The sequence below is a fragment of the Zootoca vivipara genome, chromosome 1, assembly GCF_965207765.1.
Source record: "Zootoca vivipara chromosome 1, rZooViv2.hap1.1, whole genome shotgun sequence".
NCBI classification, from domain to species: domain Eukaryota; kingdom Metazoa; phylum Chordata; class Lepidosauria; order Squamata; family Lacertidae; genus Zootoca; species Zootoca vivipara.
The window spans coordinates 105,255,838-105,282,037 of NC_142582.1; the positions used below are offsets into that span (position 1 = coordinate 105,255,838).

The 26,200-nt window shown below is 43.8% G+C and overlaps 1 protein-coding gene across 3 annotated transcripts in view; it reads left to right on the forward strand.

Annotated features, from left to right (window-relative positions):
* The first annotated feature begins 298 nt into the window (after positions 1-298).
* The window catches only part of FLVCR2 (FLVCR choline and putative heme transporter 2), a 43,759-nt gene continuing 17,857 nt past the window's right edge, over positions 299-26,200 (forward strand). For all 3 annotated transcript variants that reach the window (XM_035108203.3, XM_035108211.3, XM_088672476.1), the window contains exons 1-3: positions 299-2,519; positions 20,011-20,152; positions 21,310-21,450. In XM_035108203.3, coding sequence (XP_034964094.3) covers positions 1,944-2,519; positions 20,011-20,152; positions 21,310-21,450 — 859 coding nt within the window. In that variant the 5' untranslated portion in view covers positions 299-1,943. The remainder of the gene's footprint in view (positions 2,520-20,010; positions 20,153-21,309; positions 21,451-26,200) is intronic.

A 26,200-nucleotide genomic window follows, 5' to 3' on the forward strand; every position in this document is an offset into this window, starting at 1 on the left:
TAGATTACCTGTTCAATGAGCATTCAGCCTGATTTGTTTGCAGAGAGATTTGATTATGTGCTGGCTCTCTAATGAGCATTTATCCTGATTTATTTGTGTGGAGATTGGATGATGTGTTATCCTACACCTTCCAGTGCATTTTCTGTTTACTTTCCTTTTCAATATAAGTCTGATCTTTCGGGGAAGTGGGTTTGTTTTGCAAGCGCTCCCAAATCAGCTTTAATTGTGCAGTGAGAGTTGGCCAAGATGCGATTGAATCTCACCTGGCGGGGGAAAGAGACAGTCTGCAAGTGCCCAGACTATGTACTTTATTCATCTTTTATGTACCCCTTCCAGAACAAACTCAACACAATTTATCAGGGCAGATGAACCACCTACTAACCGTACCTCCATCTTCTCTGGATTCAGTTTGAACTTACAAGGCTGCAACCCTTACTTCCTAGATTGTGTATTAAGTTCCACTGAGATCAATGACACTTGCTTCCAAATAAATATGCTTAGGACCACAGTGTAAAAGATGCCGAAAATGTCCGCAGCTGCATTTGATGCTCCTCCTCCCCATCACAAGAGCGGGAGAACATGCTCTTTTGTTTGCATCAGAAGCCAAGTGTTATGTTTTGCAGTAGGAGCTGACCCAGTTCTCTGCTGAAGCTGTTATTGACTTGTCGGTTGCTGCTGCTCTCTTTGTACAGAGCCCTAGTCCCCCAACTGAAGGTGCTTGTATAGCATTTCACTCAGTTTTTATGAAACTCTGTTCTATGATATAATGCCCTTTTGCAAAAAGAGCAAGTGCTACCGACTTCAACTGAGGTCAGAAGGCTCTTTCCACCATTGCACTACAATGTTCTGCTTTATGCTGCTGAAAAGCTGTATCAATGGAATTTCTTTTCGGTGCATAACTTACTGCAGTGGTGCAGCTAGGGAATTTTAAACTCTGGACTCAATGGTCGGTGGGGGATATGGGTGGGGCTTTAAGACAGCCATGTTTATTACTTCACCGTGAGCATTTCTCTTCTCCGCCTCCTCACCATGCTTTACAAGTGCTTCTACATTTTTGATATGTTACAGCAAAAAGGAAACAAATAACAGTTTGCCAGCCCTGGTTAAAGGTAAATAAATACTCTCAGCATGTGCTGTTTTTCACTCTGTATTCACTTCCGTCAGAGCACCATCAGGACCACAAGAACAAGAGTTTGTTTCTGCTGTCCTGATGCGAACTGTATTGACTTGGGAATCAGCACCACATTGTTCTAGAAAGGGATAATATATTTTAAAACTAAAAATAATGCAATGAGCATCTGTTACTATCTACATGCACAGAGCCGGCTACCCTCTCCCTTAAAAGGTTCCCGCGCTCTGGGCGCGACGGTTGGAACGGAAGGTGGGAGAAGAGCTTGGCAGGCCCACCCCTACCCCCCTTTCCCGGAGGCTGCGGGATTCTCGCGCAAGGAGCAACGCTAACGACGCCGCGCGGCTGCAGACTCCCGGACGGGACCGTCGTGGGGCGCCTGCGCCACTTTCTGTGCCCCTCCCCAGGCTTTTTCGCGGGACGGAGAGAGTTTCCATAGCAATAGCAGGAAGCAGCGCAGAGGGGCGGGGGGCAGGCAGCCAATCCGCGCACGGAGGGGCGTGGTAGTGGGCGTCCAGGTAGCTCCTTCCAACGCGGGCCGAGGTGGTTTCTGGCTGACGCGCCTCGGTGGGCGGGGCGTGGTGACGTGTGCCGTGGAGGCAAACCTTGAGCTGGCAACATGAGCCACGAAAGGTGAGCGCAAGAGAAAGTCCGGCGAGGCGAGGCGTGCGCGCGGGGGGCGCTCTCTGCACCGGGGTTGTCGGTTGAGGGAAGAGCGAGGGACCCCCGAGCCCGCGCTGGTGGCGCTTGCTGCCGCTGGTGTCCCGCCGTCGGAGGAGGAACTTGTCGCTCAGCGCGCACTTCCTCGGCCGCTATGGTGAGCGGGGAGCCGGAGCTCGGGGAGAAGCGGACGCCGGGGTACCGAGCCGAGCCCGACCTGCTGCAGGAGGCGAAGTCTGAGCTGGCGGACGCCGAGACGCCCAACGGGTCCGCGCCGGGGTCTCTGCCGGAGGTGCGCCTGACGCGGCGGCGCTGGGCGATCGTGTTCCTCTTCAGCGCCTATTCGTTCTGCAACGCTTTCCAGTGGATTCAGTACGGCAGCATCAGCGTCGTCTTCGCGCGCTTCTACGACGTGACCCCTTTCGCCATCGACTGGCTCTCCATGTGCTACATGATCGTCTACATCCCGCTGCTCTTCCCGGTCGCCTGGCTGCTCGACAAGAAGGGGCTGCGCCTCATCGCCCTGGTGGGCTCCGCTCTCAACTGCGTGGGCGCCTGGGTGAAGACGGGCAGCACGAAGCCCCACCTCTTCCCGGTCACCGTCCTGGGACAGGTCGTCTGCTCGCTGGCCCAAGTCTTCATCCTGGGCATGCCGTCCCACATCGCTTCCGTCTGGTTTGGGTCCCGGGAAGTCTCCAGTGCCTGCTCCATCGCTGTCTTTGGTAACCAGGTAGGTAGCAAAATATTCGGGTACGCATTAAGCCACGGGTTCCCAAGTTATGATCCACAGATCACCAGCTGTCCAGTCCACAAGCTTTACTCAGATCCTTCATAGTGTATCTGAAAATGGGAGATGGTGCATCCGTTGCCTTTTACTACAGTATTTGCATTGATTTTTAATTGCATTTGTATTGCATTTGTATTTCTTATATTGTACTTTGTTGTGTTGCAGGTTGAAGTTTATAGAATTCAAATTGTGTCTTTCAAAACTTAGCTACAGTTTTTTGTTTATAAATGTATGAATCTCAACGTGATTAAACTACTGTACAGCAGTTCAGCTGCAACAGCCACAACTAATATAAAACTCAAATATCTATAATCAGGTAATGCCAGGGTAAAAAGAAAGGGAAAGTGCCCTGTTGTCAGTGCTCACTTGATCTCTACAGGGATCTCTGGTCACACCCACACCTTCCATTTAAAGCACATTTAATGGGGGCCCGTTTTTGTATTAGTCATTCTGCATTCGCCACCAAAGCAGCCACTATGTGTCCAGGTGCCTCTTTCAGTCTTTCAGATCAATTGAGCAAGTTGTCATGTCATTGCAGTGACAACACCATCGAAATAAATAAATTAGGGGGGGCACAGAAGGGACAAAGTACGTTGAACCTTCTCCAACATATTGAAACGAAAGAAGCGATCAAAAATACAATTACAAATCATACAGCATCTAGCACCATTATAATTGCTACAACAGACAGAAGAATCATTGAGTGGTCCACCAATATTCTTAGCAGTGGTCCATGGGGAAACATGGTTTGAGGACCACCAAATTAAATAATACTAACAATTTCCATCTTGTTCAGTAGTGCAAGGTGGGAGAGAAAGAGATGAGGGGGGTTAGAGGAAAGGAGGTAGTCATCTGATCTTGAGAGGGCTCATCCATGTTTTTGCTTGCCCCATGCCTAGAAAGGACATTCCAGAGCAAACCCAAATTGCTATTTGCCATTGACCCATCTGGAGTTCTTGTTCCCCTGCCAATCAGCTAGCATCACACTGATCGGTGGGTGTCAGCTGGTGGGCAGGGGTGGTGGTGTTCAATTCTTCATTGGTGGTGTGCACTAGTTCCCTGCAGAGAACTGGTGTTCACAGATAATGCAACAGGATGGTACACTTAGTTCACCAGCTGATCAGCAGGGTGGTGTTAAATCGTGGTTAGTTTGCCTGAAAAAGTCACTTTGCATTGAAACCTCTGTGATCAGGAAGGGGGTTGAATCGAAACTCCGGCAAAAATACCCCCCCCCAATTTTACCAATGTGCTTTGATGTTCCGATTTTGGGACTTCAAAACACCAAATAACATGATGCCGTTGTGATATCAGATGATTTACAGGCAGGCCACCCATCTCTCAGATTTGGTTTGAGAGACCAATCCTGATGAGGACCTGGCCTGTGGAGCCAAACAGGTTTCCCACCTCTGATCTACTTTGTAGGCTAAAAGCTTGCTAGCATAAAGGATTCACTAACCAGTGGAAAGCAACAGTGGAGAGAGGGCACTGACTCCAGCTTCGTGGGGCAAGGTGTTCTGTGTTATTGGTGCATCCACTAAGAAGACCCTACCACTTACTCAGTGGTGACTGCTAATCCCTGGACCCATTTTCCTCCCCTTCCTCTCCATATCTGCAGAGAAACAGTGGAGGCTTACTTTAGAGGTAACATAAACTGCTACCCTATGAGCACTTACGTGGGAGCAAGTTCATTTTAACTCATTGGGGCTTTTCTCTGATAAGAAATGTACAGTATACAAAATTCCACTGTCAGAGATGTACAATTTAGAGGAAAACAGAAAACACCTGTATCAAAAGTAAGCCAGCAGATAAAAAATTGCCTTCTCTTTTGCAATTAGAATTATGGTTTCATTTCTATGTATTGCAACAAACAATAGAAGTTACTTGTGAAACCTTAAAGATTATCAGGTTAGATTAATACAACTTCCATCCCTGCTCCACTGTTTCAAAATGTCCAGATAATTATGTGCCTCTTGTATCTGACAGCACATTCCTTTCAGTGGTAGAACTTAGTCTGCAATCTTATGCCCGTGCCCATTTCACTCAATGGCATTTCATTCTGAGTAGACATCTATAGGATCGCACTCAACCAGAATATATTGCAGAAGTTCTGGAACTTCACTTCAGTTCATTAATCAGTACACTAATCACGACAGCTTAGCAAACATGTTTTATTGTGACAAAATCTTATATGGGCAGGAGTGGGTTTATGTCACAGTAACTATACTCCCTTTCCCATGTTTACTTAGAAGTAAAGCCCACTGAAATTACTTTCTGACTCTGGTAAGCAAGATTGCAGCAAAATGTGATTAGTTTTAAAGGTGCTACACATGACTGTTAACGAGAGGTTTAATAAACGCCCATCCCTGTTGGGGGTAGAGTATCTGGCCAGACCCTGAGTTGTTGTATTCAAAGGTTGAAGTAAATCTAGATGTAAGACATGTGTTGCTATACTTCCTCAGGCATGTGCATAGCTGGTGCACCAGCCTAAATTAGGCATAAGTGCCTAAATTAGGCATAAGTGCTCCTGGCACATCCTGGGCATCCTGGTGCGAGGCAGAACCCAGGAGGATGCTCAGGCTGTGAGTCTGATTCTTCAAGGTGAGTACTATCCCATCCAAAACAGGCTGAATCCCTATTCCAGAGTCTGCATCCTTCCTGACTGGGAGTGCCATAGCTGTCAAGTTCTCCCCTTTTAAAAGGGAAATTCCCTTATGCTGAATAGGCTTCCTCGCGAGAAAAGGGAAAACCTGAAAGCTATGGGGAGTGCATGTATCTTGTTTAAGTTTCCATTTATTCATCCTCATCCAGCCCATTACTGTCCCTAGGGATGTGCTTCTGCTAAAGTTCAGTACAGTGATACCTTGGTTTACAACCATAATTGGTTCCGGAGGTCCGGTTGTAAACCAAAACAGGTTGTAACCCAAGGCACACTTTCACCAATGGGGCCTCAAAAATAATAATGGTTGTAATCCCCAGAAATAGGTTGTAATCCAAAAAAAGGGGCACACACTTCAGGGTTTGACAGGGTTGTAATCCAAAATGGTTGCAAACCAAGGTACCACTGTACCTTTCCTAGCAAACAGCAGAAGTCTAGAACAGTGTTTCACGCTCTTCGAACAGCATATGGTGGTTTTCCAGATTTTTATTGTTACTGAATTTTCAGAACTTTGTTATGAAGTTAAAATAACAATCCAGTTATTTTGTGCAGTCCCCCCTTTTATTTTACTTCATATGTCTTACTGGTTTCCAATATATATACTGTATATTTAAACCAACATTTATAATACTGCATGATTGTAGTAAAACCTCTACTCTGATAAATATTAAAATTATCAGTAAAGACAGTAAAAAACAATTAGTGGCTCTCTTGTGATACAGTACTGGCAACAGATCTGAGCTCTATACTTCCCCCTCCTTTCAAAATTGGCATTGTTATCAAAAAAGTGGCTTCCTGGGCAGGGGGAAATAAAGGAAATGTACGTGTACATCAAAGTACAATTGTCTCTGGTGAGTTTGTTTGTGCATGTGGCGGAAGTGTTCAATGTTCTCTATTCTTCCACGGGGTAGACATTGTGGAATCCAGCAGATGCTCTAGGCCAACAACTCTCATCATCTGCGACCACAGCATTGGCTACCCTTGCTCTCGTGATGTCTCCCTAAATGCTGATTTTGCTGCATCAAAGGGAATTCCCACACACGTTTGCCGCTTTTAAGAGGGAATCGCAGGTCTCTCCTGCCTTTGCATTTGTGGTTAGCCTCACTGTGAAACTAAGACCTTCATTTTAAATATAAGATCATGCAAATATCCCTCCAACCCTCAAAGTCTATGGGTTGAATTCAGCAATATGCTCTTCTGATCCTTCTGTCAGTGCAAGTGTTTTAGCTAGCTAGCTAGTTGAAATGCTCTCCTCCCCTTCCTGCCCACAGCAAGCCAGTTTGAGTGGGTGCCTGAGAAGAGGAGATTTGGGGAAGCAGAAGTCCTTGCCAAGGGCTCATTGGGTGAATCACACTCTGTTAAACCATCTGTTGTTAAGATAGTGAGGACCACAAGGCAGTTTATACTAAAAAACACAAAAATTGCATAACATAATAACAAACAAAAGCAGTATGAAAGCCCATGTTTCTGTCAGAATAGGTAGAGGCAGGTAGGTTTTTAATGTTTGATATTTTACTGTTGTTTTATAATTTGTTGGAAGTGATGGTGAAGATTGCTGTACACATTTGAAAGGAGACAAGTGTGCTTCCAGTCAGGTGGGCAACAAAACAAACAAACAAACAAACAAACAAAGCTACTTTATAATCGCTTGTATTTGGAACATTTTCTTTGCAATGAATGGCCACCATAGGGGATGTATTAGTACTCCTGCAAACTTGATGGATCCTCTTACATGAAAATCTCTCTTTATTTTCCTACCAAGCTTGCTGCTCTCCAGTTGTTTGACCTAGACAGAATATTATTGATAGCATCTCCTGTGCTCAATCATTTTATTTTCTAAAATCAGGATATTACGGAGCTGAACAAGAGCAAATAAAATAAGTTTCCCTCCAGCTTCTGTATAAGAATGCTCTGTGTTCAGGTTCTCCCCCTTCACAGGTGTGGATTGCTGAAGGCAAAAGGGAAGTGCCTGATGCTGATATTGCACAATAAGAAGATGCCTTGGCTTTCAGGCAGTATTCCTGAGTTCTGCATATGCAGAAGATATATGCGTAATAATGGCTGTGATCATTAAAAGTCAGTGTCGTTGGAAGCAAATGTTTCCATATGAAGGTGATGGTGAAGATCGCTGTACACATTTGAAAGGAGATAAGTGTGCTTGTCTCACCGGACTGAAATTGCATGTCCTTAAGAATGATCTCTCACAACAAGTACCATTGATGCATTTTAAATGGCTCTTCATAGCAGAGACACTTAACTTTGTAAAACTGTTTGAGCTGTTAGAGACCTAAGCAGCTGAACAGTTCCTCTGTCAGAGTTGTCTTGAAATGCACACATGCAGAGAGAGAGAGAGGGAGGGAGGGAGGGAGAGGGAAACAAACAAACAAACAGGTCAAATAGAACTCAAAGATAGAACCTTTCTATGGGATTTGAGCAGGGGTCGGCAAACTAAGGCCCGCAGGCCAGATCAGGCCCAATTGCCTTCTAGATCTGGCCCATGGGCGGTCCAGGAATCCCTGCGTGGCTCGCCAGTACGCATGTTCTTTCCCTCTCCCTCCCTCCCTCTCCCTCACACTGCGGCGCTTTTCTCCTCGGGGACAGAGCAGTCTTGTCCCATGCTGGGCGCCATCTACGGCGGGAGTGAAGGGGGCATGTGATGCCAGCTGTTGCTGCATTTTCCTCCTCCTCCTCCCACCTCTTATCTCCCATTTTGCTCAATTCACTACATTATAATTGCAAAGCCCTGCAGCGTACTGTAGTGTTGGCACCAAGTGCACCAGAACCAGTCACCCTCCCTCCCCCAAATCCACTTCTGCTGATACTGAACTTGTAGAACATACAGTAAGTAAAGCCTGAAAGGAAGTGATCTTCTTTGCCAACAAGTAGTGACTGAAAGTGCTGGAGGAGATTCTTGAGAGTCCCATGGACTGCAAGAAGATCAAACCTATCCATTCTTAAGGAAATCAGCCCTGAGTGCTCCCTGGAAGGACAGATCGTGAAGCTGAGGCTCCAATACTTTGGCCACCTCATGAGAAGAGAAGACTCCCTGGAAAAGACCCTGATGTTGGGAAAGATTGAGGGCACAAGGAGAAGGGGACGACAGAGGATGAGATGGTTGCACAGTGTTCTCGAAGCTACGAACATGAGTTTGACCAAACTGCGGGAGGCAGTGGAAGATAGGAGTTCCTGGTGTGCTATGGTCCATGGGGTCACAAAGAGTCGGACACGACTAAACGACTAAACAACAACAAAGTTACTGAAAGAGAAGGAATCAGTGGATTGCCTTTCTATCTTTCACAATTTTCCCTGGTTCAGGTAGCCCAAGATACGCAAGATAACATCTAATTACCAACATTTATTCTAAAGGCTTGTCAGCTAGCATGTTTGCCCCATTCTAAATAATCCCCACTTGTGCTTTTTTCATTGTTTAAGTTATCACACGATTTCTTGGAACGCACCACACACGATGTTGCAAGAGGGATCTATGAGACTCCTTTTGCTTCCCTGCTCTCCAGCTAAGTATCTTGACCTTAAACCCAGAATGCAAACACTGAGATAGGGAGACAATGTGTTTGGGTTGCCATTGGGGACGTGGTATGTTAGACACATCTTTCAGACTTTGCTTTTGTTTCAAGGACAAAAGTCTGGATAGTATCTCTTATGAAATGTTTGATGCGATATCACAGAGTACTGTTCCTTGAGCTGTTCATAATGTTTTTAGTAGCCCTCTGCCTTTCAGCTACGCTGTCATTTTGTTTAGAATAATAATTTGTCTGGTACTGTAGTTTTTTCAAAGAGAAAGTTTGCTGTGACCTAACATGTTTGACTTATGTTTGGTGGCTATCCAAAGAGGGCTTTGGTGCCACATTAAACTAGATGTAATTTCTGCAAATGAAGCCATAAATGGTAATGGTGTTCGGCAGAGACTGCCTTTAAGTTCTTGCATATTATATTATATTATTTTATATGTTATTGAACTGATAAAATATACACGGGCTGGAAGGGTGGCCCTGGACATTTTGCCACTGTAGGCGAAATGTCCCGCCACCTGACATACACACCCCAATCCAGGCCCCCTCCCTACCCCCAGTGTTGTGCCCACACTGTTGCCGGCCTCACCACCACAATTGCACCCTTGTCTGCAGCTGCACCCTCACTGCCTGTACGATGCAGCGGCAGTGGTGAAGGTGCACCAATAGCAGTGAGGGCAAGGACGTTGTAGCAGCAGCATGGGCAGTGGGCTGGCAGTGGCACAATGGCAAAGCACAGGTTGGATCTACTGCCTGAGGCAAATTGCTTCACCTCCTCGCCGGCTTTGAGGGTTACCGTATATGCTGAGCCAAAGAAAAGTGCATTGGATAATTGCAATATGCTTTTCAGAACATTCACACATACATTTGTAGTGTCCTTATATTATGTCCCTCACATATTGTGACTATAAATTCCTGCTAGCCAGCTAGATTAACTCATCCTAAACGGCCTCGGTCCAGTATACCTGAAGGAGCGTCTCCACCTCCATCGCACTGCCCGGACACTGAGGTCCAGTGCCGAGGGCCTTCTGGCGGGTCCCTCGCTGCGAGAAGCCAAGTTACAGGGAACCAGGCAGAGGCCTTCTCAGTAGTGGCACCCGCCCTGTGGAACGCCCTCCCACCAGATATCAAAAAGAAAAATAACTACCAGACTTTTAGAGGACATCTGAAGGCAACCCTGTTTAGGGAGGCTTTTAATGTTTAATCGATTATTTTATTTTATTTTTCTGTTGGAAGCCGCCCAGAGTGGCTGGGGAAACCCAGCCAGATGGGTGGGGTATAAATAATAAAATTATTATTATTATTATTATTATTATTATTATTATTATTATTATTATTACCTTGCTGCTTTAACTTTGCCCTGAATGTGAGCCCAGGAGGGGCAAAAGTCTGCATATGAAAGACAAGTTTTATTTGAGTATTGAACTGAACTAGGATGTGCATTTGATTCTGGCAATGGAGGGAGACTGAAATGAGCTGGGCAAGGGTTTGGCAATGGAATTTTCCCAGGAAATACCAGAAAACATTTCAAAGAGAAATATATAATATAAATAAATGAAGGTGGCCAAGGAACAGTAATGCCTAATCTTTGCATAGTGTTCAAAGTGCTTCATGAGCACTATCGAGTTGCGAATGTTACAACAATCCTGCAAGGCAAGTCAGTTTTATAGTCAAATATTCTATTTCCAGAGTGCAAGGTGGCCACATCAGCACCCATGTGTGAGAGGAAAGTATCTACAGTATAGGCTTGTGGGACCCCTGAAATGCACAAAAATACAACAGATCTTAGTATTGGCATCCTCTTAGCATCAGTGGTACATTTCTTGATGTGCAATATACAGTACTTTTCCGTGTATAAGACTAGGTTTCTTAATTTAAAAATTAAGTTCAAAATTGTGGGTCATCTTATACACGAATACAATTTCCCCCCATTTTCTCAATTTGGAGTCCCCCAAAATAGGGGGTGTCTTATACATGGGGGCGTCTTATGCACAGGAAAATACGGTACATTCTAGCTGAGTTTCTCTTGTTGTGGATTTTAACAACTCCAAAGCATCCTGGAGAGCTTTGATCTTCTTTGCTTTCCCTTCTTACTCTTGCCGTGGTGGGTGTTAGAATCTGGATTCTTAGGTGAGAGCAAAAAGGAGATTTTATAGGACAACAAGGCCAACTAGGGCTCATTATAATATTCATTTGCCAAAGATGCCCGCTGTAGCATAAATGGAAGGTGAAGGGATTCATTTTTATGCTTTATTGCCTGTGAATGAGATGAAGATGAGATGGGAGGGGAAGATTGTTAGGAAGATAAGATGGGGAGGCAGAAACAAAAGCAGGGTGTTGGTCTGGATCTCCCACAAACCCTTAACCAAGAGGTGGCAAAGCTTTAATGTGAGGGGGGCAGGGGAGGCCATAGTGGTTTGTGGGACAAACCCCAATGCAACCATATGGCTGAATGAAGTGGAATGTTCTAATTACAGGAGGCACTCCAGATTTGCCATTGACCATTGAATTGCTTCTAAAGTCCAGGGGAGAAAGTGGAGTGTGTGTTTTATTCCAGCAGAGGTGTGGCTCCTGAAGAAATGACTGGGTTTGTAAAACTAGATGCCAGCCTGAGGGGGAATGAAGCAACACTGAGACACAAATAGACTGCATACCACTTTCTCTAGCACATCTGTTGGCGCTTAGCTTGGGCCTGACTGCAGTGCACTTATTTTTGGGATTGGTTGCATTTATGGCAATGACACATCCAATCCCCAGAACCCACATGTACCAGGGACTTCCTCTCCTCTGCTCAAGGCTGCTGTCCATACATATGGCTGACAGTGGGATTTGTGGAACAAGCACCGTTCTGGTAAGGCTTCATCACATAGCTGCAGGCATTACCATTTTGTATGAGTTTTACATGGCTGAAATATCTCCCTGGTGAGGAGGAAATAGAGTGTAGCCATGTGTCGTCTGCCCCTGTGGGTCTAGTAGTAGCCAGCAAAACAGGTGTGATTATTTATTTTACTATATCTTAATGCTGCTTTTCAGAAACGTCTTTGTTTCCCAAAGAAGTTCACATTAAAAAGAGAGGGAGGGAGGGGCATTGCTACCAGGCTTACAAAGACACAGCAGGGAAGGGGAGAGGATGGGAAAAGTAGAGGAAGGAAATAAGGTCTTTAAGGCCAGAACAAAGTGGTGAAGAATAAGCAGGCATTTCTCTCTAGTTGAGTTAAGGCCATTTTCTTTTTATTTATTTGCTTGTTGATATTTCCTTATTGAATAGTCTTTTGGGGGCTCTTGTTCCTTGGTTGATGTAAAGCAAGGTCCCAGTGCAGCTGGCATTTGGAATGGAGCATCCTTTCTGCTTGCAAGGGGATAGCAGGTGTTCTGCAACTGCTCCTTCTCTGACTGATGGATGGGACCCTCTTGGTCTCCCCTTGGCCATGACGCTGTTCCTGGGAGGCAGGAGGAGGAGCTTCACAGCATCTTCCCATGCTGCCTTCAGCTGACCCCGGGCAACTAATTTTAAAAAAAATGTTACTGCTATCCTTTGTTGGGGGTTTGATTCTCAAGTTCACTTTGGCAGGTTTCTGTGTCTTAGCAAATTGTGGAGAACTTTTGAAATTCAGGTGACTGGTATTGCTAAATGTGTTTGTTTGATATTCCAACTACATTGCTCTGTTCCTACCTTGCTCTGGAGTGTCCCTTTGATCTGAGTGGTGCTTACTCACGTATGGTTTCCCCACACTTGGAAACCTGTTTGGTTCCTGAGTCTCTCCTCCTAGACAGTAGCCATTAGAAATCAGACCCTGAGGCTGTACTTTTAGGTCCACTTACCGGTGAGTGAGCTTCATTGAACTCGGTGGGAATTTTCCATTTAAACATGGGTAAGATTGCACTGTTAAGGAAAAAGAGACTGTAGGATAAACATTAAGCCAGTTTGACTTAAAGGCCGCAGGTTGGACCTGCAACAATCCCTCCCTGCAACATGCTCCTTGTCCCAGTCAACCAGTTCCTTGTCCCAGTCAACCAGCCTTCTTCTCTTCCAGGTCTCTCCATTCCCTTCTTCCTCCCTTTTGGCTTTCCACCCTCCCCAACAGTGAGTCAGCACTTAATGTCCAGTGAACATGCTCAGCCCTCATTGGGATGCTTTTGAGTCCCATCTCTTTAGTCCCCACCCCCCTTTGTTTGTATTTGTGCAAACTTTGGTGCTTCCCCAAGTCGGCTAATATTTCCTTTTTAGTATGTGGTTGGTGCAATTTTGATGACAGAAGTGATGGCACACTTGCTTGAGTGCTGGAAATAAAGGAAGATGCTGCTCAGTGACTTGAACCTCCCAGATGAGTTGTGACCAGGTCAGAAGTCCTTTTTGAAAGTGCCATGTCATTGGCTATTTGGTCGCAAGACGTGTTCGCATTTCCAGCTGTGCTTTCTTATGTGTTGATACAGGAGTTATACCTGCCTTTCTTTTGTTACTCTGCAGATTTTTTTAGCTGATGACCATGCTCCCTGTGGTATTCTGCTTCCCCCCTGAATAGCTCCATGTTTATGCATTTCTGCATGTGGTTATTTCAGATGTTCAGTCCATAAAGGCTTACTACAAACTCTGCCAAAGCTGTTTTTTTCTTTCTTTTTTAAGGAAGTTCAGATTGCTTTTCTAAATGGAGTCCTTTGTGCTATATTAGAAAACAATATACATTATTTGTGTGTGGTGAGGTTGAGTAAGTCTACCGTATTTGTGTTTTGTGCAAACCAGCCTGGAAAGGAGGGTGGAGGATTGTGGTACTTGGAGGGTGTCCACGTATTGTGGACCCTGAGGGTGTCCATCAGTGGGTTTGCTTGTACCACTGGTCATATACTTCCTCCACTAAGGCAGTTCTTACATGGGAAAGGATCACGTGCCCACTTCCATGTTTATTCGAGGAAATGCATCCACTTAAACACACGAGCACTGTATTTTTGGTTGGGGTTGCCCTCTATCTATACTGTGGTCCACTGGAAATCACTCCCAACACCCCAACTCCAATGCCTATACAGTCATACCTCGGGTTAAGTACGCTTCAGGTTGAGTACTTTCAAGTTAAGTACTCCGCGGACCCGCCTGGAACGGATTAATCCACTTTCCATTACTTTCAATGGGAAAGTTCGCTTCAGGTTAAGTACACTTCAGGTTAAGTATGGACTTCCGGAACCAATTAAGTACTTAACCTGAGGTACCACTGTAATTAAATAAAGGGGGGGGGGGAGGATCACAGATATCTTACACTGGGTGTCTGGGGGAATAAACCAAATGAAAGTATAATATGTCTTTGTGTTTGAGTAGAGCTGAAGCATGACTGGAGAAAATGGGCCAAAGTGCAGTGGGGTGTCAAGTAAGGCTATATGCACCACTTGAAAAGAGAGGTGATGTCTCTTGCCTTTGCATTCATTTCCTTCCAAAAATCCTGAAAGGCCTGGCAGAGCTCACTAATTCTTTTTCTCACTGACAGACATTTCAGGCTCATTTTAATTGTAGACAAAAAGTTTTCTGGAATATCCTTCTGGGTTGCCAGGCTGTGTGAGTCTTTGGCTACTTTGAGGAAATAATGCTTAAACGTTTTCATTTTGCTTTTGCATTTAATAAAGGAATAAGTGAAAAAGTAAGGTTGACTTTAATGTATCCTCCACATGCAGCTGCTGGGTGACCTTGGGCTAGTCACACTTCTTTGAAGTCTCTCAGCCCCACTCACCTCACAGAGTGTTTGTTGTGGGGGAGGAAGGGAAAGGAGAATGTTAGCCGCTTTGAGACTCCTTCGGGTAGTGATGAAGCGGGATATCAAATCCAAACTCTTATTTAATATAGTGCTTCTATCTGCTTTTCTTACTCTTTGTTTAACAATGTTCACAAAACATTGGGTAGTAGTCAACTGACTTTTACTTAGAGTTGACCTGTTGAAATTAATGGAGCTCTGGTCAGACCTCACCTGGAGTACTGTGTCCAGTTCTGGGCACCACAGTTCAAGAAGGATACTGACAAGCTGGAACATGTCCAGAAGAGGGCAACCAAAATGGTCAAAGGCCTGGAAATGATGCCTATGAGGAACGGCTTAGGGAGCTGGGCATGTTTAGCCTGGAGAAGAGAAGGTTAAGGGGTGATATGATAGCCATGTTCAAATATATAAAAGGATGCCATATAGAGGAGGGAGAAAGGTTGTTTTCTGCTGCTCCAGAGAAGCAGACATGGGGCAATGGATTCAAACTACAAGAAAGAAGATTCCACCTAAACATTAGGAAGAACTTCCTGACAGTAAGAGCTGTTTGGCAGTGGAATTTGCTGCCAAGGAGTGTGGTGGAGTCTCCTTCTTTGGAGGTCTTTAAGCAGAGGCTTGACAGCCATCTGTCAGGAATGCTTTGATGGTGTTTCCTGCTTGGCAGGGGGTTGGACTGGATTGCCCTTGTGGTCTCTTCCAACTCTATGATTCTATGTTAACATTGTTAATTAATTTCAATGGATGCACTCTGAGTAATGCTATGTTGAATGCCACCTGCTGTATCCAAATTAAAAGTTGTTCTTAGAGCCTGTTGTAGTTTTCCTGCCAACTATATTGGAAACTGTCTCTGAACCACATGCAAAGTGGAGGATTGCCCATCATGATAGTGAAGAAATCTGACCAAATTTATTTTATCCTAATTGTGTAACCACCAGCTGAACATGTAAAAACGGAAGAAATGACAAGAAGAATATTAAATTTCAGGTTTGCTCTGATCTGCTATTGCAAGGTTTACCTCGCCTGGGCCAGTTCACTCCAGCAGAGATCTCTTCGTGGGCTGGATTGTGTGCGCGCATGAGTGCGTGTGCCCGCGATTTCCAGCGTCTGCATCTCTGCAGAAGCAATTTCCGGCATCCGACGCTGCAGAAGCAAGTCCCCGCTCCGTGCTGCACCAGTTTATCACAGCGCACAGGGACTCACCGAGCGGGTGGCTTGGTTCAGGGGCGGCTCGCGGACCTGTTAAATGACCCCTGTGGGATGCTTGTGGCCCATGGGCCTTAGGTTGCCTACCCCTGTACTATTGCATGCTGGATACCTAGACTGTGGGAGGAAGTACCGGTAGCTGGCATCAGTTTTAGGATTTGCTATAGTTGTAGATCAGGGATGGGGGACCTCCAGATATTCCATGGACTCCAACTCCCAGCCAGTGTGGCCCGTGACCTTATTTCCCTTTCAAGTAAAGACTCAGATCTGTATGCTTTCCTCACAGCTATACAGAAATTAAGCTGGTTGTCTTCTTTTGGGGACCTTGGGAATTAGTGGGGCCTGGTTTCTGGGAGATCACTTGAACAGAGTGACCTGAATAGAAGCGGCAACTTTTAGTCGTGGTCTAAAACATGGCACAATAGTTTATGATGCCACTGAGTCATCAAATAGTCTACTCTATCCTTGGGCAAGGCACTTACCTTTGAGTTTGTTTGTTTCCAATCCACAAAGTGGGTGCACTTACCTATTTCAGGATGAACGTGATAAGCACTTTGAAGTGTTCTCACACTGAAAGTGCTAGGGGCAAAATTCTTGGAAATCTCTTCTTAATTGTCCCATGCATTGAAGTGGGATATGTTGTGCATTATTACATTGTAGCATGACGTCCAACTCCCAAGGGACTGCAATCCAGTATAAAAAAACTGGCAGTGATCTACCCATTGTCATTGGAGGGAAGGGCCAAAGTTGTGGAGCTATTTTTAGGGGGAGGCCAAAGTTGTGGAGCTATTTTTAGGGGCCAGCATTACATTACATTACATTACATTACAAGTAGTAGCACCCGCTCTATGGAAAGCCCTCCCACCAGATGTCAAAGAGAAAAACAACTACCAGACTTTTAGGAGACATCTGAAGCTTTAGGGAAGCTTTTAATGTTTAATAGATTATTGTATTTTAATGTTTTGTTGGAAGCCGCCCCGAGTGGCTAGGGAAACCCAGCCAGATGGGTGGGGTATACATAATAAATTATTATTATTATTATTATTATTATTATTATTATTATTATTTGGTGATCACTTTCTTTCATCCTGCGATCTACCTGATAGACATCCCTGCTTTCAGTTGTGGCTCTGTCATTCACGTCAATGACCTGAGTTTCAGGAATCTCTGCCCACATGTGTCTCACCATGATAGTAGTCAGCTCCAGAGCAGCCCAGGTGTGGAATGATAAGAGGGACTTTCAGGGCGAATGAAGATCTCCAGCAAACATTGCGGGAGTTAATGATTTGTAGGTTTAGATGGTATTATTGGTTTCACAATTGAAAACAAGTTAATATATTGAAAGGTCAAACATGACACAGTCCATAATTTGAATTTCTCCACCATAACATGAGGAACTATTTAGTTCTCACAATTTATTTTGTAACGCATTTGTCATATATGTTTGTAATAACAATTATTTATTCCAGTTTTCCTAAGTCCTGCTCCTGTAATACCAACAAAACAGAAACAATGTCTTCTGGATCTGTGTTTAAACTGCAGTCCGTGGAGTTGGTAGTGACAGAGCAGGGCACATTAACCTAAATATGCAAGTCAAGTCTTCCATGTAGAAAAGCAAAGCTTTGATTCCACCTTCATACAAGATAAGCGAGACACAGCCATGCAGTCTGAACAGCAGTCACAAATGCTCAGAGTCTGGCCTGAGAGCCCACCATACCCTGTAAAAGAGAGAATACGTTTTTCCAGTTCGCTTAGTCTATTTAGAGTAGACTTCTTGTGAAGGAATGCCGAGTTAGACAAAAAGGTGGGACCTGCCACAAAATACTACAATGTCTTTTTTATCTCACAATAGGAATGTTTATAAGAAGAGAAGAGTCTGCTAAATTAGGTCAATGGCCCATCTAGGCCACAATCCTGTTCTCATAGTGGTAAACCAAATGTTTTGGGGAAATGCAAAAGCAGCACTTGAATGCCACAGCACTGCCTACTTGCGATTCCCAGCAACTGTCCAGCCAACCTGCTACAACCTCCCCCAGCAGACCAGCCACCCCCACACCAAATTCCCAGTTTCTATTTCTCAACATGAGTGTGCTTAGTCCTTATTGGACAGGCTCCCCCTCACACCTAAGTTGGCCGATACCTCTCTTTGGTTTCTCAGTACCCCGTTTTTGTTTTTTTAAAATCTTTATTAAATTTTACACAAATTATCCAGATACCGTAAAATATAAGCAGATAATATAGAAATAATATAATTTTTTTAAACCAAACCAAACACACCTATTATTAACAATATACAACTTTAAAAAACCTACCAATAAGTATCTAAATCATAACCTCAATCGGGTAGATGATATATCCATATATTGTCAAATAAGATAGTTTCTTTTATATTCACATACAGTCATACCTTGGTTTAAGTATGCCTCGGTTTGAGTATTTTCAGTTTAAGTACTCCGCGGACCTGTCTGAAATGGATTAATCCACTTTCCATTACTTTCAGTGGGAAAGTTCGCTTCAGGTTAAGTACACTTCAGGACAGGTTAAGTACGGACTCTCAGAACCAATTACACTCATACTTCGTGTTAAGTACGCTTCAGGTTGAGTACTCCGCGGACCCATCTGGAACGGATTAATCCACTTTCCGTTACGTTCAATGGGAAAGTTTGCTTCAGGTTAAGTACACTTCAGGTTAAGTACAGACTTCTGGAAACAACTGTGTTTGTAAACCAAGGTACCACTGTATATTCTTCTTTAGGTCGACTTCCACTTGTCCTCGTCCCGGGTTACATAGTTCATATACAGTAATACTGCTTTCCTTTACAATCTTTCTAGGGATCTCAACAGAATATTAAAAATAAATCCAAGTTTTAATTTGGGGGCACTGCTTCTTCACATAATCTCCGAATTTCCCCCAGTTTTGTTTGAATTTCTGATTACTGCCCCCTCTAATCAAATTTCTCAGTACCCCGTTTTAGCTCAGTTTCTGTTGGCACTCACTACCTGAGTTTGCTCTTAAAGGGCTGTGATGTATTAACTAAGCCCATTCTCCCTGTGTCACAGCTGGGAGAACTGACATGCTGGGATGTCACAGCATGTACAATATTAGGTTCATCGGTATTTTTTAGCTACAGGGTTGATATGAAGTACCTATTCTTATCAACTCGTATGAATATCTTTAAAAAGGATACTTAGTTTTGGATTTCCTCTCTGAAAAGGCTTTGTATTTTAAAATTTAGGAAACAATTTAACCCTGCTGTGTATTTAGGGCGGCGATGTAATTATATTTAAGGCTGAGGCACAAAGTGCCTTACAAGGCTCGGAGCAAGAAGATTGCATCCTCGTGCAATGAGCCCTGGTTGAAAGTCCTTTGCTGTGTAAAATTGCGAGAGTTCACAGGAGGCAGCCTAAAAAACTTCCTGACAATGGGGAGGTCATCTGGGCTTAAACCTCACAACCTTTAGAAAACACTTTAATACATTTTTATTCTTTTAAGCCTTTTAAGAAAAGCCTATTCTTTTATGCTTTTAAGCCTTGCTTAAGATGTCAAAAAGTTTTTGCTTATGTATCTTACTCATGTTGATGTTCTATAATTTTATTATTGTTATGGTTGTTATGGTCCTCTGTACACTGTTTGGGGTTTTGCACAGTTGAATAGGTATATTCACACACAAATTGGTACGAACTGATGTCAATTTGAGAGGAGGCAGTTAACATAAGGGGAACCCTCCTGGATTCAGCCAAAGGCTCATTTAGTCCAGCATCCTGTTTTCATAGTGGCTAACCAAATGACTATGTGAAGTCTGTTAGGATATGAGTGCAATAGCATTCTTCCCACTTGCGATTCCTAACCATTTGTAGTCGAAGACCCACTGCTTCAGTCCTAAGGACTGTATTTTACTAGTGCCTGGCTTCAAATGCATGTTGGGTGGGGTTAATACATTTAGTCTTAAGACTGTCTGGCCAAGTGTATCCAAATGCTTGGATATTTGTGCATACTTCGCCAGCTTAAACTGTGGAATTTGGCTTTAGCTGGTGAAGCTAGCATAAGCAGAAATGATAGCTGTAGAGCTCTGAGCCTTTATAGGATTTGTTTGAAGGGACCTCAAGGGTCCTCTAGTGCAACCCAATGCATAATGTTGTTCCTGTCAGGATAAGTGGTGGTCCTGAAGTGATCACTTCTTATGGCTTTTGGTAAAATATGAGATGAAGTAGATTTAAAACAACCTCCTCCATAGACCATAGATAAGTTTACTGGACTAGATAAGTGTGAGAGATGACAAACGCCATCTGATGATGCTTTCTGTGTTTAGCTTGGCATTGCAGTGGGTTTCCTCCTGCCTCCAGTTCTGGTTCCCGATGTGGAAGAGAAGGAGAAGCTGGCCTATCATATTAGCATCATGTTTTTTATGACTGCGGCTGTGGCAACAGCACTCTTCATCTTAGTAGCTTTTGGTAAGTAGATTTAAGTGGGATACAGTTTAAGGCTGATTTATAAATCAGGTTTGGACACTGTGTGAACTCCGGAAATCACGAACTTCTCTTTTTGACAGCTGCTTCCTGTAAATATGTACTGTCTGGAAATAGTAAATCCATAAGACAAACCTCTAGGTGAGAATGATGACTAAAGTTGGCACCAGATAGGTTTACTCTTTTCTGAAATCTGCTTCTCCTCTGCTAATCAGCTAATCACCAGGGCTTGCAAAGTGCCATACACATGTCATGCAAGCGGTGGTGATCAGTTGATTGCCGAAGCTTCCATGGCTTCCTCGCCATACAATTATCTGATCGCTCACAAGGGCAAAAGCAGATCATGTGACATCAGGTGATTGACAGGCAGAGACCCATCTGTCAAAATTGGCCCATGGGATGAGGGAAGCAGGTTCCCAGCCCCTGCTCTGCAAGGTTCTTTGCCAATGCCCCTATGTTTGTTCTGCAGTCAAAAATAATTATTACTCAGGGACTTCACGATGTTGAATTACAACAAGAAGATGACTTACTCCCGGAGAATAACAGATGTCTAAAATCATGGCCTAACTTTGCAGCTGCCCCTTACTTATCTAACATCACTAACGAAGCCTATAGATGGGCCTTTTCTAGAGCCTGTTTTGAGGCAATGCCCTCAGCTGTGCTGTACGGCAAATTTATGCGGGTACCAATTCATGAGCGCCTGTGCCCTTGCATGTCCAATAAGGTAGAATCTGTCACTCACATCCTTTTATTCTGTGAATTTTATAGTGAAGAACGAGCTTGACTTATTTTACCCCTTTTATCAAAATTTATACCCTTAAAATATTATTTGGAATTCTCCTCCGAAATCTTACTAAAATTCCTTCTGGAAGATTCCTCAAGTCCAGTATCATATGATGTGGCCAAATTCTGCACTTTAGCTATTAAGAAACATAAATCTCTTCTATTGAATAATACATTGCAAATTCCTTTTGTGTAACTGTTCTGCTTCTGGTGATGTTATTGCTGATTTTTTGTTTGGAATTATGGTACTTTGTATTGCTGGCTCTTGCTGTAATAAAACTGAACTGAACTGAACTGTTCTGCAGTCGGGCACAGCGTCCAATCCATTTCTAACTTCTGGTTCTGTGTTCTTTCCATAGTGTTCAAGGAAAAGCCTCCGCATCCTCCGAGCCGGGCCCAAGCCTTGATCCACACAGCATCACCTGAGGAATATTCCTACCTGCAATCTATTGTCCGTCTGTTTCGCAATGTCAACTTTGTGCTTCTAATAGTCAGTTATGGTAAGGTTCCTTTCCTGCTCATAAGGAGCAGCCAACATGGCAGTTTCTCCGTCATTCATTCGTTTTCTTTAATTCTTAGGCTGCCTTTGTACCATACAGTACTCAAGGCAGCAAGCTTAAGTATAAAACAGCAACTCGTTTTGTAATAAGCCATCCTTTAAAAAACGACAACACAGAAAACATTCCAAATCGAGTTAAAGATAAAATTAAAATTAATTCTGCTTTTAGAAAGACACATACCAAAGCATCTAATTTCATTTAAGACAGTCTGCAACTAATATTTGTGTGAGGAAATAGCACAGTCAGGACCACATCCCATGATCAGTTGTGATTTGTGTCCCCCTTTCTGTTAGCCCCACCTATGTAAAAGGTTGTAACTTTTTACTAAGAAGAAAGCTTCCTTATAGTTTGTCTTCACAGAAGACTCTTGCTGCTGTCAGCACCATCATCAAAAAGCGCTCGTCTAATTTCTTCATGTGTCAGTATTGAAGGCACAACGGGCATTTCTCTTCCACTTCACTTTATGCCACTACAGTGGTGCCTCGCTAGACGAATTTAATTCATTCCACGGGTCTTTTCTTATAACGAAAAATTTGTCTAGCGAAACCCATTGGAATGCATTGAATTTTTTTTTGAATTTTTTTTTGCCCATAGGAACGCATTAATTGAGTTTCAATGCATTCCTATGGGAAACCGCGATTCGCTAGATGAATTTTTCATAAAATGAATTTGTCTAGCAAGGCAACCTCTGCTCGAAAAATCCTTTCGTTAAGCGGAAATTTCGTTAAGCAGGGCATTCGTTAAGCGAGGTACCACTGTACTTTAAATGCTACTCCATAAGAAACAGTTTGCTAACTTTGATTAATAATAATAATAATAACAACAACTCTTGGCACGTGCAGTTTCATATTTTTAACTCAATCAATCCGTTGAATATGAAGGTAGAAACTGGAAACTCTATTTGCCAACACAGTACAGAGGGATAGCTTTAAAAACAAGTATTTTTCTTCCTAATTTTGCAAACACACACACCAGAAAACCTTTAACAAACCAGCAACTTAGAGGAAATAAAAAGGAAGGGAAAGTTTTTGAACCGTTCCACCCATTCCTTCCCCACAAACTACTTCTAACCCTTCCCATTGGAGTTCCAGCCCCATCTTCTGCAACATTTGACGGACTGTTGACTGTGTAGAAGCAGCGAAGAAAAACACAACAACTGGCTGTAGAGAAGTCAAAGGTGCTCAATGCTGCTCTTGAAAGACAGCATTCACTTTCACACACACCCCGGAAAAAAAAACACCTGGAGACCCATCTATGGCCCATGACCCATGAGTTAGTTACCCCTGATTTAGGAGGTTTTGTGCTTATTTAAGTGTGCTTGCACAATTCTCCCACTTTTGTACATGGTAAAGAAAAAGGGTGGGGAGAAAACGTGTTGCTTAGGAAGCCTTCCAGTGTGCCTGGGGTTTTTCTTCACTTGTGCTTTTCTGCTTTAGGGCAAAACTGGAAGCTGGCTCTAGTGTGCTATTTCAAACACCCTTGCTTTATGTCGCAACTGTGCACAGTTGCACTGAATTGGCACATTTGGAACATGAAGAAACCTCCTTTGAGGAAGCATCTATAAACAGGGAGGAGTTGTAAAGTTCTGTGGAAATGTGTGGGTGGGGTTGAACTGAAGAGTCCTGCTTGCAGAAGCCCTAAGCAAAGACTTTCACTTGCACAGTGGGCCTGCCCCTCCCTCCTCCTGCACACACACCTTGCCCCAAAATTGACTCAGGAGTTGGGTGGGAGTACCCCTGGGGACAGCATGTGGAAGGCAAAGAAGGGGAATTATTCTGTCTGACATGCTGAAATGCTTACCCAGACAGAATCAAAGGCTCATAATTCCTCCCAGTGTCTTCGGCTCAACAGAAGTCTCAGTTATAGGCCCTAGCACAGTGAGAGTAATTTGATGGCTGTGTACAGTTCTCTCTCCACAGTAACAGAAAAGATTTGATATGTCTCCTGTTCTCTATGGGTTCTCTCTAGCTCTAAACAACAACAACCTTGTTTGTTTATTTGAGGGATCAGGGTATGCAGTGTTGTAAAGACAGCCCTCTCATTGCTCTGAGAGCTCTGGCTCCAGTTCTGCTATGTAGCCAAAGGTGTGATTGGGTGGTTTGGCTTCCTGGCTGAAAGAGATGGAGCAATTTTTGGGGTGTCTTTTTTTCCTTCCTCCTGTGCACAGTGCAGAAGATGTCCTGAGCGGGAATACAGTTTGCAGAGTGTTCCTGCTTCTCCCTAATCCGTTCAGATCCAGTATTGCACAGTCTTTTGCATTCAGGCATCTCTGCTGCTCTGAGCATCACAATTAGTTGCTAGAGACAGTCCTACTATTGTTCTGCATTTGAATTCTTTTGAGGAAATAGAGACGCATGACTTTCAGACAGAAAGTCTTCTCTCTCTTTTTTTGTCCCTGTCATTCAGTGGAACGGAATTCAGAAGAAAGAGGCAGGGATCACTTACGGATTAAAGTAATGCCAAAAGAAGGATGGAAATGGATCTTCCTGAGAGTATTTCTCACATTTAGGCCATTTAGTTATGAATAGTATTAAATTTGTTAGTTGCTTTATCTTGCCCAGGACAGCCCAAAGTAACTTATAACCAGTTATTAAGTGTTATGATTTGTGTATTCAATTTATATCCTGCCCTTCCTCCCAGAGTATCCCAGGGATTTTCCAGTCTATAGTTTTGAAAACTATTCCTTTTAACCTCTTTCCCAGCCTCCTTTCACAGATAAGCAGGTTGAAAACATCCAAAACAACCAAATATTTCATATGTCTTAGACTATATGGAGGCAAGGTGTCACTTATCTCTCTCCCTCCCTCCAGATAATCATTCCACAGCTGCACTGCTATAGCTTCTTGTTGTTGTTTAGTCGTTTAGTCATGCCCGACTCTTCGTGACCACATGGACCAGAGCATACCAGGCACTCCTGTCTTCCACTGCCTCCCACAGTTTGGTCAAACTCATGTTCGTAGCTTCAAGAACACTGTCCAGCCATCTCGTCCTCTGTCGTCCCCTTCTCCTTGTGCCCTCCATCTTTCCCAGCATCAGGGTCTTTTCCAGGGAGTCTTCTCTTCTCATGAGGTGACCAAAGTATTGGAGCACTCAGGGCTGATTTCCTTAAGAATTGATAGGTTTGATTTTCTTGCAGTCCATGGGAATCTCCTCCAGCACCTATGGCTGCTGCTATGGCTACATTGGACTTAAATGTTGCTAGGTGTGTGTGGGGATTGTGGGGGTGAATCTTGCTTTGGATTAAACTGACAGGGATCAGGTAGGTGTAGCAGTAGCATGCCTGGAACAGGGATAGCTAACTCTCAGTTCGGGGGCTTCATCTGGCCTCCACAAGCAATTTTTTCCACCCTTTCCCAAGACTCTGCCAATGGTTCAAACTCTAATAAGGTTCAAACAAACAAACAAAAAGCACTAGGGGAGAAAGGGAGATGACAGAACTTTCTCTAATGAGCAGTTAGCCAGGCATTCATTTTCTCATACAAATTAATAGGACATTCCTTTTGGCTTCCAAATTTATCATGAAGCTTTTCATTGAAGTTATGCATTGGTTTGGGGGTGTTTTGTTTTGTTTTTTGTTTTTACAGCAATGACAGCTTAACAAATAGGTCTCTGCATGCTTCCCTATAAAGTCACACTAAAATCTTGTGAAGCTGTGGTCTTGTGACAAGAGAAAGGATGTGGTTTTATTTGAACAAATGACATGAAATGAATTCCAGAGTCCTGATTTCTACCAGTCCCCCCCCACCATCCACCCCGCCAAGACTGTGTCATTGGCCTTAAGCGTACCCTTCAATTCATCCCATTTCTCTGTCAAAACAGTGTAGCACAAAGGACAAGGTGTGCTGCTGCCTACGTTCAGGGTCAGGTGGTCCCCTGGAATGTGTCCTGTCAGCATCTTGCCTGCCTTATCACTTCCTTAGTGGTTGGCTTGTTGATTGTTTGAAGAGTGTGCCAGAGTGATTGCAATCGACCTTCCTCCTGAAGAAGACAGGAGTATTCAAAGTTCACCGTCATGTCTCTCGGCTGGGAGTTATTGACTTCCTTCTATGTGGTTTATCGCCCTGTTGTAAATAACAGGCTTTCCATTCTGCGTACTGTATGGCAATGTTAAATATTCTGCAGTGTGTCATTTCTGCCACAGCTCTGCTGGCAGAATTTGGATTCATTGTAAGTGTGGTCAAACTAACAGTCCATCCTACTGAGATGGTGATGATGGTGATGATTGATATTACCGTCCACACTGAGCAGAAGCGCAGTGAACTGTCACTGATCTCTTGGACGTGATCATACAAAAGCAGAAATAAAAATGTATGAGGATCGATAGCGATGAAAGGTTTAGAAATCACTGCTGTGTCTGCGGCAATTAATTCTACTGTGGGCAGAGGCCAATGATGAATCTGTGCACTTTGTGCATTTCGTTATTGTTCTGACAAGTCCCCTTTAGGAATCCAAACTGCTGCATTGTGCTTTGGGGATGCTGAAACAGTGTTTCTCTTTGCTCGTTTGTCTCCTTCCCGTTAAACAGGGGAACTGAAACGCAGCGAAAGGCTGCGCTAGAGACATTGGTGGAGCTGTGAAGAAACACCACACTATTTTAGAAGTATGAATGGTGACAGCAGCAGTGGCTGGGCTTGTGTGGAGAGCTGGGCTGCAATAAAAGTGTACATCAGAGGCTGTGCCCAGTTATTCA